This window comes from Corvus moneduloides, chromosome 18, assembly GCF_009650955.1.
Source record: "Corvus moneduloides isolate bCorMon1 chromosome 18, bCorMon1.pri, whole genome shotgun sequence".
Classification (NCBI taxonomy): domain Eukaryota; kingdom Metazoa; phylum Chordata; class Aves; order Passeriformes; family Corvidae; genus Corvus; species Corvus moneduloides.
In genome coordinates, this window is record NC_045493.1 from 14,322,565 (window position 1) to 14,336,466 (window position 13,902).

The 13,902-nt window shown below is 42.6% G+C and overlaps 1 protein-coding gene across 4 annotated transcripts in view; it reads left to right on the forward strand.

Moving 5' to 3' along the window:
- Positions 1 to 5,874: 5,874 nt before the first annotated feature.
- ADGRD1 (adhesion G protein-coupled receptor D1) overlaps positions 5,875 to 13,902 on the forward strand; it is a 139,559-nt gene continuing 131,531 nt past the window's right edge. The window contains exons 1-3 of one of the 4 annotated variants that reach the window (XM_032127881.1): positions 5,875 to 6,343; positions 8,320 to 8,356; positions 11,450 to 11,533. Coding sequence is in view for 3 of the 4 variants with exons in the window: in XM_032127882.1 (XP_031983773.1) it covers positions 8,155 to 8,223; positions 8,320 to 8,356; positions 11,450 to 11,533 (190 nt within the window). In the remaining variant the exon portion in view is untranslated. Of the gene's footprint in view, positions 6,344 to 7,541; positions 8,224 to 8,319; positions 8,357 to 11,449; positions 11,534 to 13,902 lie in introns of those variants that run through there. The other 3 variants (XM_032127882.1, XM_032127879.1, XM_032127880.1) reach the window with 3 other exon arrangements.

The window sequence follows — 13,902 nt, forward strand, 5'->3', positions numbered from 1 at the left end:
ACTAGCAGAGGATTAATGGTTTTATTCTCTCTGAGCAAAAAATCCTACTTCTGAATACATGGTGTATATCCCTGGCTGTTGAAAATCTGACATGTTAAGTTTTGTAATGCCATTTCCACAGGTGCCTGCCTGACTACAGAACTGTTTCTTCCATCTTTAACTCTACAGATTGATGGGTGGCTATTCCTTGATGTTTCTATCTCCTGCTCTTTATCCCAGCTGACTTTACATGTGCGAAAAGAGTCTTAGAGCCCAAAAGGGAAACACTTAATCTCTTGAAAAATCATTATTTCTAACTAATTAAAAAGGTCATGAATTAGGTCGCATCAATCATCTTTAGCTGTGCAATGAGATCTGAAAATGACATTTCTTTAAGGAGCCTATGAAAATCACTGAGAGATTGACAAATCCTCTAGAAAAAGGAAGGGGAATTTCTCTGATCTCCATATCATATCCATTTTCATAGTAAAAAATCACATTTTGAATGGTTGATTTTATTCCCGTTCACATTCCTGCAGTGTGCATTGGGAACAGTGGCAGATAAAAATGGGATTTTTTTCTTTCACTTATTGTTTTGAAAATATGTTTTTAGGCAGTTCCATGATTCCAGGGTGTGTCTTGTGATTTTAGGATCTTTGGGATGACTGTTCCAGCCGACAGATGTAAGTGATTATTCGGATTATTAAGCGTTGCAGCAGAGTGAGGATCAAACCAAGAGGAATCACTGTGGCTAAGAGAGGTCGTGGAGGAGAATTTATGCTGGGTTTGGTTTATGTGCTGGCCCAAGAGCCAAGACTCAGTACCTGAAACTATATGCCTTGTTCTGGAATTCAGTTTTCATGCTTTTAAATTAGTTAATGAGTTGCATTTCAGATTTGATGGCTCTTCAGATTTTAATAAGAGTGTAGATCTGGAAGCTTCTGCCAACTCTTCAGCCAGCTCTGATTTCTGTCCCCACCCTCTCATTGCTTTTGCCACTTAGATCTAAAGTAGGAAGCTACAAAAGCCAGGAACTGTGTCATTCCCCATAGGATAAAGAGTCTTTAACATATATGTCTGTGAGAACCTCAGACCTTCTTGTGGAGAAGGAATTTCCATTGGCCTCTCCTTTTGTGCTGGTGAACTTTTCACAAAGCACTCAAAGTAAACCTTCATGGAGTTGCTTTTACCCTGAGGAGCAAGAGGCAAATATGTAAAACTGCGAGAGAAAAGCTGGCACAAGTCCTAGAGGCAAAATTTATCATGGTTTAGGGATTATTCATCATTATCATATAATACTATAAATATTATTTTAATATTTGTGTAATTAAGAAAATCTGACTACCTGGATGATCTCAAAACAGACACAGTTACAGACAGCGGCTTCTGGCAAAAAGGATTTGGCTTAATCCCATAAAAAAGGATTTATAAAATGTTTTATTTATACAATTATCCAGTTTTATGTAAGCTTGGCATTAGGGCTCAGATAATCAAAGATTTGATGAAATTAAGTCTTTGGGATTGGCACAAAAGCCCAAACTACTTTGCAAAAATCAGCGCATGGAGTAAGATGTTCAAGGCCCTACCACGATACAAAAAAAGCCCAATTAACAGTAAATAGACAATAAAAGGACTAATCCAACAACTATCATAGGAAGTGGGACCTCATTCAAAGAAACTTGAAATGTATAATTTATTCTATGGTTTTATCTACCTGCTTAATTGGTCTTTGTATCATCAGTGTCCTAATGTTTTCATAAGGAATATCTATATCTAGATATATATATACACTAAATCAGCTTAATGTTACATATGTTGCACAATGAAAGTATTTTTATTTGATTAGGCCTGAATTTTATTGCCAAAACGCTGTATTTTGTTTTCTGGCATCAACCAGCAACTTCTCATATTCTTAATTAGGAAAATATTTTTCCATGATAGTGTTAGCCTTGTTGAATGAACTCCAGGATTTGTGTTTGTTTTCCTTTTCTCCAGCCTGGGCTGTTCAGTTTGTCAGCCCAGAGAAGGTTTCAGGCAATGCCCTCGTGAGCGGGGCCGCTGCCTGAGGAGTTTGATTGAAACATCGTCCTTTGCTCGCTTCGTCCTGGGCACTGGAGCCGTGCAGGGGCCGCCCTTCGATGCCTTCTGCTGGGGTATTTTAGGGGGTGTTGAGGGTATTTTAGAGGGCGTTGTGCAAGTGAGAACTGCAAAGCCTCAATTCCTGCAGCCTCCGATGGTTTTTTCCAGCACTTTTGCGGTTCTTTGCAGGTTTGGAAGCTCTTGAGCTGCTCAGCAGCCGCTGTCCTTGGGCCAGTGAAGAGCTCCTCAAGTGCCTTTGTCACCTCACACCTGAGGCTGCTGGCTCAGCTTCGGGCTTGTGCCAGTGACGGTCACAGCCCTGGGAAGCTGCACCTTGCCAGGGATTGCGCTGCTGCTGATCCCTCTGACACGGGTGCCAACGAAATCTGGGTGGGCGCCTGTCCCTCCCTCCCTCCCCTACAGCCGGGACAAACTCTCTGCACAGTGCTTTCCATAAGGTATAGAAAGCCTCAGCTTCATTTTATAAATTGTTTTAAATTGTTCCTTATCATTCCTTGAGGGGTTTTGTTTGCATAATCTTTTGCTATGTGTTGGAAATTTGCGCTGAAAATCTTGGTGTGGATACTGGCTAAGGTGAATTCTGTTTGACTATGAGGGAAACATGAAAAAGGAGAATGTGCAAGGACATCAGTGATCTCAGAAGTCACAGAATGATGGCAAAATACAGTTGGAATGCACAAAAAGAACAAATTTAGCTCCACCTTCATGCTGCAAGGTAACACTGACTGTTTTTGTAGCATCTCCGGCAAGCCTTTGTCCAGCCTGTTCTTCAAGACATCCAGTGCTGGAGCTTGCACATCCCTTCCATCCTTGCCCCCATGATGTTCTGCCCTGCACCCAGCCTTTCTCCTTCTCCTCCTGTGCAGTGAGTGTGTGAAGCTGATTTGATCCTTTCCTCGAATTCAAATCCCTGTGTGTTTCCTGCCTTACCTCTCATGACTCTTGTTGTGCTGGTGACTCCCCAGGCACACCAAATATGAATTTATTTTGTTCAGGACAGTGTGTGAACCTTGGAAATGGTGGCTCATACCGGGGAACTTCAGGCCCATGAGTTCATCCCTGCTTCAACTAAACCCACAACAAAAAAAAGCCCACACCATCCTTCTAATAAATGACTTACAGGTAAATACGAATGAAAAGATTATTTTGTATTAGTTCTAAACAGAAAAATAAGCACTGACGTGCCGTAGCTGGATAATGTATTGAGTACTGCCCAGGGAGCCACAGAAGTGAAGCTGTAGCCCCCAAATCTGTCTGCACCCTTGGATAGTTCATGTTTGCTGGCCTGTGCTGCCCACAATTTATTTGTTTCTGCTGGTACAAGAGACACAGTCCCACTTGCCTTGTCATGGAAACACATCCTTAATGCCAACTACACAACCCTCTTCCCTTTTCCTAATACAAATGTACTTTCACACAATTTGATTTCAAAGTTTCAATGTAAAGAGAAGCAACTGATGCTGCTGGGTGAGTTTGTTCAGTCCTAGAGAAAACTTGCAAACCTAAACTGACCTTCTGGTAAATTTGCCCGTTGTTTGGTTGGGAAAGTGCTAATAGAAAAAGGGTTTTTTAAATTGTTCTGAGATAATGGGTACAGTGTGCTTGAAGCTGTTGCTCACTCGTAAGCACCCAGAGTTCAGTGAATATTTACCACTTAACAGAATGTCACAGGGATTGTGGCAAAAGCTGCCTGTGGAGAGCTCAGCACAGTGGCATGAGAGGATGACACACCCACGAGAATAAACACTAACAAACAGTTTTTAAGTAAGAGCAAAAAACCCTTCTCAGTTGTGTATTTTGGTTTTCTTTAGAATTGCAGTCTCGAGTTAGGAAAGCATGTGAGGCTGCACAAGTTCTTAGCTTAAATAAAACTCCTGGGCTGGATTTCCCCTCGCAGTGGAGTGATGCAGTGCTGGGAGAGGGGGACAGTGGGGATGGGGGCAGCGCTTGGTGCCTCCCAACAGACCCCACGAAATTCTTCCAGCACAGGTGAAAGGGCTGTGGTGTCACCACAGCTGTAGGGGCACCCCACCCCACAGGAAAACTGAATTTGTGTGCTGGAAACCCTAAGAAAAAGCACGACTTTGCTTTTCCTGACTCATCCCCATCCACTGTATTAGTCAATACAGATTAATATCATGATACTATTCTAAATAATCGATTTTTTTGCACTTTTTTAAAAGCAAAAATCTTCTGGCTTTTGTATTTTCCTGCTTTTCTCCTGAACCAGGGGCTGCCGCTGTATTTCAAGTGAATCTCTCGTGGCTGGCCAATTTGCATCACACATTACCATGATTTGATTGTAATACATCAAGGAAAAAGAGGGAAGGAAACATTCTTCAGTCTCTTTGAAGGTGATGCAGCTGGCAAATGATTTTTTAAAGTGCAAATCTAACCAAATTGCACCTACGTACATCTGAGTAGTTCCCTGGAGCAAAGGACAGATGAATTAGTTTGCACAGCTGTGGGGTGATTTGTGTAAGTGAATTAGATAAAATCCATTCTGCAAGTACTTAGCTGGGTCGTCCATTACAAGCAGAAAAGTTCGCAGTAAAATGTAAGTGGATGTGTGTTGATGTATCAGCTGTAACCACCTTGCTGGCAGTGCCTGTTACTGACACAGAAACAGTTTGACCACAAAGTCATTTTAGCCCAGAATATTTATTGATGTGTTAGTAGAGACTGTGATGCTAAGGAAGCTTTACAAAATCTCTAAGATTGATTCTTAAAATACTCCTTTCTAAGATGCTTGCTGAAATATTTCAATCCCAATTATGCACCAGCTCTCATATGGTAAGTTAGTGATTCCAATGAAACAAAGGAAGAAAACTGTATCGGAGACTGACTGTCTTCTACAGGGTAAAACATTCTTTCAGTGATTCTTTCTCTGCTTGTATTTAGGTAGTTGGCTACAAAGGTTTTTAACTTCGGGTTATTTCTCCTTTCGTGGTAAATGTCAGCTGCAGCACCGGCTGATTTTCTGTTTCAAGCATGTTATCACCCTGAGTGAGCACCAGGTGAGCAAGGAATGCTGCAGCTGGCACTGGATTGTCACCTGATGGGTCACACTCACCTTGTACAAATGACACAAACCCATCGACCTTTTCCTTTTTGCTGAACCCTCGTCCCACTGCAGAGCAACCCCTGCCCAGCCCTTTCCCTGCTCTCTGACAAGTGGGACAGAAAATCTGGGGTCGTTCCAGGGCCCCCCAGTCCTGCATCCTCAGCAGGGCCCCAGGGCTGAGGATGGAGAGTGGTGCTTGGGGCAGCCCCTCCAGCGGGCTCAGCGCAGGTCCCAGCACCCAGCACAGGTCCCAGCACCTTCCTCTGTGCTTTCAGTGACCTGCAAGGACTTTCAGTGAGCTCTGCTCCATCCTCGGGTTCCTCAGGAAATAAATCCATCCCTGGGATGGATTTTCTGCCCGGGGCTGCACCAGTGACTCCAGTTTGCACTCAGGTGCTGCCCCTGGGCTGTCTTGGGAGCAGTGTGGATTTCAGATCGTGTTTCCGGAGAATCACAGGAATAAATTCAGAATTTGTTTCTGCAAATAATCTCCAATGTCTGCTTGCAATCTGCTGTTTCCACAGGAATTTTTGGCAGTGAATGTGTTTGCTTGGATTCTCACAATTGTTTTGGTAAGCATATTCTTTCCCTTGACAGGCCCCTCTTGGCAAATATTTCAAATTCCTGTTTTTCTCTTTTTACATTTTAGCTTTTTCTCAGGATTTTTAGCTGCAGCTCTCTGTTATTTCTAAGGATGGCTCTACTTGTCACTATACAATGCAGAGTTCATAGGGTTTGCACGGAATTCCTCCTCTTCCTTCGGGATACTGGGGAGATTGTGGCTAGCAGTTATGAGGGAGGAAGTCTCAAAAAAGCTGGAGGGAAATAAGCAAAAGCCAGAGTGGCTATCACGAAATTTTTGTAGGAACTGAAATTCAAAAATTCAAAATTTTTCTCTTATGGATCCTAAATCAGGATTACAAACAAAACTCACATTTTATTTCAATACAGAAATTTTGTAACACCGAACTTTGGTAACCTTGGAGCATTTGTGCACCATGAATGTCTTAGGGTTTCCAAACTTAATTCTGATCTCAGTCCCTGGACCCTGCAGTCCCATCTATTTCCAGTTGTTTGCAAGGAACAAGTTACCCCCAGTGGCTTTGGAAGTTCAGAATCCCTCTGGGAATCCAGCTGGGGAAATTGGGGCCAAGCTGCTGCCAGGCTCGCTGGTTACCAGCTGTACAATATCTGTAAAGGGTGAGTAGAAAACTGCTTCCCCCTAGAAGTGATGACCAGCCCTTGCCTAGAGCTCAGTGCAGAAGCTGTGCTTGAGCAGCAGCAGGCAGGTGAGGGGGTAATTTGGGGGAGGAACAGGAGGAACCAGGTGAGTCCAGGTGCAGAGGCCCCTGCAGAGATGGGCCCAGAGTCACTGAAAGAGGTGGGTGGAGAGGGGAGGATTCCTAAAGGTCAAGGGGAAAGTCCCGTAGGGGCAGTGGCATGCACGGAAATCACTTTCCTGTAGGTCAGAATCTTGTCCGTTCATTGATCTTAAGCAAAGAATATTTCACTGCATGGGTGGGCCAAACGTATTATCCAGTATTTACACAACTTCTGGCAAAAGAAAAGGTAAATAAAATAATCTGGGTTTTGTTGCGATATTAGCATGTTATAATTCTGATTTTTAGTTTCTGATATTGCCTACATCACCTTTAAGTGGCCCGTGTGAGGATAAAGAAGGGGTTGATAGGAAAATGCAAGGAAAAAATTAAGAGGGGTGGAAAGCTTATCAAATTTTGTTTAAAATATTACTCTTTCAGCTTTTTGGCTGAAAATAAAGAACTTGGAGAGAACTGAAAATAAAATTTTACCATAGAAGAGCAGAGTAAATGAAGAATATCAGCTGGTTCTGGCTGCTATTTTTCTGTTATGTGTAAAATGCTGATTGATATTTGTGGCATTGTTTGGAATGCAATTGGGAAAATCTTATAAAAATACTTACATGTATTATTTTTATTAAAATAAGAAGTAAAGTAGCAGCTACAGAAGGTTTTTTTCGAGATTTGTGTAACTCTGAGGAAGCTGGTGAAATAGGCAATGCCTCAGTTTCCCCTGCTTGGTGCAGATAAGGTAAAAACAAACCCTTGGAGCGCCGTGCGATTTCAATCAGTGGCTTTTTTAAAGCTTTCTTTGGACAGAAATACAACTTGTGCTTTTTAAAATAAATAGATGGCAGCTTTCCTTCGAAAATCTCTCTTCTTTTTCTGGAGTGTTTGAATTGTGGGCGCTCGCTGTGGCCTCGATCCCTCCGCAGGTGCGCGGATTTTGGGGAGCACTGCGCTCCCCTCTCTCTCTCTCTGCTGGAGCTCCGGGACTGGGTCCCAGCGGCTCCTGGCTGCTCGTAGGACCCAGAGAGGAGCAGCAGCAGCGGGATATAAATAGAGATAAACAGAGCCCAGAATGGGACAGAGCTGGAGGAGAGAGCGTGACATCACCCGGACTCGCTCTCCACCCAAAAGGATCCGGGCTGGAGGTGCAAACGTGAGCGGGACGGGCGAGCAGCTCGCGGCTCTTTTCAGCTCTTTTCAGCTCATTTCGGCTCATTTCGGAGGGCAGAGGGAGTTTTCCGGCCGGGGTGCAATAAGGAAGTGCCTTTCCCTGCCAGCACAGCTACAACTGCCTCCAGACCTCTGACAGCTGAAAGGAATTGCAAGGGAAACAGAGCCACAGGGAGAAAGTTGCAAACAAGATCTTTTCTTTTTGGCACAGATTGGAACAGAAGTATTTGACTTCTTTCCACGGAACAGCACAACTTCGGGATTTGATGCACTTTTCTTTGAATTTTCTGCCAGTCATGGTTATTTATTCAGAGTTAAATGAAGATACCGAAGGGTGAAGCAAGAAAATACTACTTGAAGGGTCTGGAAGGATATTTTGCCATCACTGAAGGAATGGACTTTTGAACTTGCATGGAAAATGTCCTTTCTAATACCAAAAGTAGCAATGGAAAACTTATGATTGAAATCTTACAGGAATTTGATTTCAACTGTACTTTTAACCTTAAATAGACCATGGAGAGTTTATTATCTCTACTCTGTTGCCATTATTCTTTGCTCATTTTGTTTCAGCAAAAATATCAGGTAATATTCTGAATATAGTCAGTTTTGAGATATGCTTGGGTTTTTCCGAGCAAGTTTTGCCTCGCTGTGTCTCATTGTGTAATGTTTTGTGTGCAGGTGTACGGAAACTATTCCCAGCTACCCAAACACCCAGGTAAGGAATGCTCTATTTACACTATGTCAATGTGCTTAAATATTTATTTGCTTTTTTTCAGTTTGTACTTTTTTTTATTTCCTTAGTAGCCCCCAAGAAACTGAGCCCATGTTTGAATGTCAGCTCTGTATTAAAAATTGATAGTCCAAAGTATCAGACTGTCCCAGTTTAAATTCAGTACCCTACTCACTGAATATTCTGAATAGAAATACATTTGGAGAAAAATGGCTTGTATTTGGTATGTGGAAAAGTCCTATATATACTTGTTTATCATTACTTTCCTTGAGTGTAAGTTTCTGAATCAGATCTCTACACAGACTATTTTCTTTTTTTCCCCTCAATGTTCAGCATTTTCAATTCAATGATTTACTGTTGGATTTGCCAGCTTGTACACTTTGCAGCATTCTGGCGTGGCTTCAAGTCCTCTACCCTCCCTCCTCCCAGCCTTCACACTGCAGTTTAAATCAGTTACAGACAGGATTAAGGATTTCTCGTCTGTTTTCAATGTAAAAAACCTCACTCACAGCTTATAAGGGTCTGTGTGTGTAACTGCAGAATTCTCCTGTTTATGTCAATAGTTTAACCTCAAGCCTCTTGGTGGTGTACAAGTACAATTTTACTGCTGTACCAATTCATGTATTGCTTTGTGCTTCTCAGTTTTAACCATATGTAATTATTTTCAAGTAAAACACAGAGCGATGGAAAAGGCCACGTCTGTTAAAGGAGTAGCTTCAGCCTGATTGATTTCTTTTGCTCCACCTTTGCTCAAAACCAAGAAAAAGAGTCCTATTTCCTAAAAATGAGAGTTTCTGGCTGGTGGAACTAAAGGGGGCAAACCCTCCCGCAGTAAATGGGCGAGTGCCACAGCACTGGTTTTGTGGTGCAGGGTGTGTGTGGAGGCATCACTGCAGGTGGTGCTGGCTGGGTTTGAACCAGGCTGGAGCAAGCCCTGGGATTTTGTTCTGAACGGGGCAGGTGCCTGTGGAAAGGATTTTGTATTCTGGGCAGCAGGTATTTGTTTCCAGAGGTCTTCCCAGGGCTGAAGTGGGGTAAGAGCTGCTGAACTGGGAGCTGGGAAAGCTACCAGAGCAGCGTGGCTCTGGGCAGTTTCCTTTGCTCTGTCTGTATTTCCCTTCCTTGTTCTGTCTATATTTCCCAAAATGGACTTTTGGGTCCATTTTCCCAGCTTTTACATGTAAGCTCCCTGGAATATTGCTCCTCCTCATGAGTTTGTGCCAGCCATGGCAAAGCCTCTGTTGTGCTGCTGCTACTGCTACTAGAGCACTTGTGCTGTGTTGTGACCCCTTGTTTTGGCACCAGATAATTTTCTCCCAGGAGTTTTCTTTTATCTTTTTCTCAATTTTTCTCATGATTTTTTTTCCTGCCACCTCTTTTAACTTAAATCCTTTTTTTTCCCCCTGGTACCAAAGGGAGATGTTCAGGAGGAGCGTGAGATATTTGCAGATAAGCACAGTGTGAAAGAGCAGGCGTGTCCTGGGCTCTGCACAAGGGAACTGGGGGTCTGATGAACGTGGGATGGAGCAGTATTAGCACAGGTAGTCTGTGTGGGAAATTCATAATTTCCATTTCTTTTACAGAAGCCTGAATATGTTCTTTGAAGGTAGAACTAAACACATACACAGACTTAGCCTATGTAAATGCAAAAACCCTTTTCCTATATCCCATTTCCTCAGTGTTCTTTGCCATGCTCAGCTTGGTTGAGTTCGGGGTTGCCTGGAATGTTCAGATTGTGTTTTGTGTGTGCTCATTGTGGGTCATTATTCTCTGGGCAGTGTCCTCATCCTTCCAGTGGCAGCCGTGCCCTTCTCTGTCTTCCAAGCAGTCAAAGGAGATGGATAACCACAGAACCCCATCCATTTCCATGAGACATCCCCATCTTATCTGTCTGTGCTTGTGTTCCCTCCTTGAGGGAGAACCTCTATGACAACTGCAAACATTTAGTTAGGTGGACTAATAATAGATCCTGAATTAATGAATTCAGTTATGAATCATTTGCTAGATATCTGTGGTATAGTTGACTTTGGAAGCAAGTCTGAGTAGTTCTTGTATCCTCACAAGATGCAGAATTTTGAGTTCTGTTTCCTCAGATCTGTAATTGCTTGTTGTGGAGTTTAGCAATTTTATCAACTTTGCACTCCTAATGAGAAAATAAATCTTAGGATCCCACCTGTGTCACACCTCAGAAACTGCACCATGAGGATGGAGGCCATCAAACTGCTCTCCAGGGCAGGCATTAGGCGCTTTGAGGATGAAAGTAAAGTTTTTGCACCTTCATATCCGTGGTACAAAATTCTGTTGTGTATCCAGGACATTAAAATGATAGAGCAAGTATCAAACAGGCAAAGTGCTTTGATCTCAAAAGTGAAGAAAGGTGTGGGAAAAACTGCAAAAGTCAAAGGACGCTGCTTGTGACTTGGGTTAATTTGCTCATTAGGTGTGGGGAGATTCTGTACGATGCTTGACAGCTGGAATGGGGTTTAACAAACTTTTATCTGTCAGCTTCACACCTCGGTCTCTTGCAAGATTGCTTGGGAATGAAAAACGATTGTAGGGCAGAGAACAACAGATAGGGGGTAGCAGAAATCCTTGCTCTCCTTGTCCCTGGCATCCTTTGTGTTACCTCTGGAGGAAGCAGGAGCAGTAATATTTGCTGGAGAGGCTGAACGTTCCCTCGCGCATTCCCATCCCAGTGCTTTGGGCTGTCCACCAGGTGCTTGAAACCTCAATAAAATCTTGAAATTACTCTTGAATGACTCCTCAGCTGTTACTTCAGTGAATGCTGCCAGGTACACGAGCAGAGATTTTGTCAGAGATTGTTACACGTTTTGCAATTAAAATGAAAATCAGTTGGGATTTAAACGCAGATTTTCTGCAGTGGTTAATCAGTTATATGGCTTTAATCTACTCTGCTGCTTTGATTTATGATCCCGCTTATGTGCCACACTTGATTTACATAAAATATTTTGGTTTACTTAACCTTTTGACGTCTTTTATGGTTATTTTCTGTGGAGACTTGTTGCACACCTGGTTGGTCCTTTATTTAATAATCTTTTAACCTGTGTTTCTTGAAAGGGTTCAAAGTCCTGGCGTCAGCTTCCCATTACTGGCCGTTGGAAGATGTGGATGGAATTCATGAGTTTCGGGATACGAATGGAGGTAGACGGAGCATTCCCTGACAATGGCAATAACAGAACTATCTGTGACTCTCTGTAATTAGAAGGGGGAGCAGGAGAAGAGCAAGGGGTTGACTTTTGTGGCCCAGAGGTTGAGATTTTTTTTTCCCAGTTAATGTTTTCACAGTGCTCTGATATCCAAATGATGTTGTATTTGTGAGCTGATTTTTATGGAGTATTCTCCGAGGTTTTATGAGCTGTCTGTGCATTGTTGAGGTTATAAAGAGAAAAGGTTTATGATCCAAAGAGTCATTGAAATCACACTGTTATTAGTTGGTTTGGTGCATGCACAGCATGCTCTAGGATGCTCAGTGTCTGAGATCTTTGGCTCTGCAGCAGGGAAATGTCTCCTTCCTTTTGATTTTGGAAGGAGTTAAATGCCTGAGCTCCCTCTGCACTTTTGAGCATTGCATGTAGTGTCTATAGAAAGAAAAGTGTAAGCTCTCCTCTGGATACCTCTCATTCATTTTTATCTGCTCTTGGGTATTTCCTCAAGAGCAGTATTGCAGCATTAGTTCATATTAATTCAATTCTTTTTCCAGCTGGGCAAAATCAGGAGAGATTTGCTGAGGCAAAACTCTCACTGATCTGCAAGAGTTGTAAAGACTGTGGGATCCAGAGGGAATGATACCAAAGGGCTGTTTCCAGGGGTGTCAGGTGATGCAAGGAAGGAGCTCCTCCAGACCCCTCCAGAGTTATGGGCTTGCAGGGCTGTTCCTTCCAGATGAAATGTTCAGCTGAGCTCTGCCTCCTTCTGGGACTCAGAGGTCCCTTAGTAATTTCCACATGAGCTGTTTTTTCTCTGCTGATGCTTTAGCCAATTCCACGTGGTGCTGATGTGCTTCCCCAGTGCTCCTCACACGATGTCTGCTGTGGATTCCCCAGCATTCCCCAAACCTGTGCCCTCCCCAGAACCCCTCTCTCGTGGCTGCCCCAGCTCACAGCAGAGCTGTTCTGTGCTGGTGCAAGGAGTGGCTGCTCTGCTGCCCCTGGGGGCTGCAGTGTCTGTACCCACAAAATCCCTGCAGAAGGTTAAACCAGGAGATGGAGACCTTTACAGCCCTATGTGGAAAACGCTAACAGAAGTGCAGAGTTACTGCTATTCCTTTTATTGTAGAGGTCTTCAAGTATTTTAAGGCTAAACTTTGACCTATCTTTCCACGAAATTTCTGAAAGGAATGAAGTTGCCTGACCAGAAATATATCTGGGCAATATTCTGCTTCCGTTAGAAGCTGATGGCAGCATTCTTACTGACTTCAATAGAATAATAATTTGGCTTACAAAAGTTGCCACATAAGTTCTCTAAAAGTGTGTTAAAGTAATCTTCTGACGCTGGACTTCCCACAGTTTCAAAAAGAGTGAAGTGCTCTGTATCTAGCACTGTTTTGGCAATCATGTTACAGAGTTGTTTTGAAAGTGCTTGAAAATCATATATATAAAGTATAGCTCTTGGAAAAAGAAAATTGCTGTTAGATTGTTTTTCAAGTTTTGTTAAATTACATTATTCCAGCAAAATTCAGAAATATTTTTAGTATCTTGGAAGAGATAAAGCAGAACAGATGAAGTTCCTGATCCTATAAACCTTCGCTTGCAGGAATAGGACTGGCTCTCAAGAGCAATCTCTTTTGACTCCTATTATGACATGGTGTTAAAGAAATTGATAAATGAGCCAGCTGCATGACTTTGCTGAAAAACTTTGGAGGACTTTGTCTTACTATAATTTGCAGGGAATGCCAGTGGCCAGAGGTCCTTTTCTCTGCAGTGCAATTCTGGCAATGCTCAATTCTGTCTTCAGTATTGCACTGGACAGCTCAAATTCCTCTCAGTTGCTTATATTGTGTCTTATAAGACACAGATATTATTTCAGCTGCCTCCAGCAGAGGTTTTATGTATCTCTCTGATATTTGACTTTGATATCTAAGAAATCTTTCTTTATTGTTGTAATCTACTGCAGGTGGCAATTTGCTTGTTTTTGATTCCGTTCTGATTACACAACTCTTCTGTTTATTGCAGAGTCTTTCTTGTTTTTCCACTCATCATATCATGCAATTATTTTCATTCCATGTTTCTCCTCTTAAATCCTTGAAGCATCATAATCTGTCCGTCACGTTAATCCATTTTATTTGTTGAAGTCATTGTGTGTGAAGCCAGATTTATATCTCTCAAAGCATTCGTGTTGTGAGAGTGTGTCAGCAAATTAATGTTTTGGACATCTCAGCACTAGAAGCAATTGAAGGGAAACAATCAGCTCAAAATACAGCAAATAAAAAGAAAGTGGCCATACTCAGGTTTTTCATCTGACCCCGTGTTTTCCATGCATTTTTATCTTGAGGTTTTTGTGTGTATTTTTCT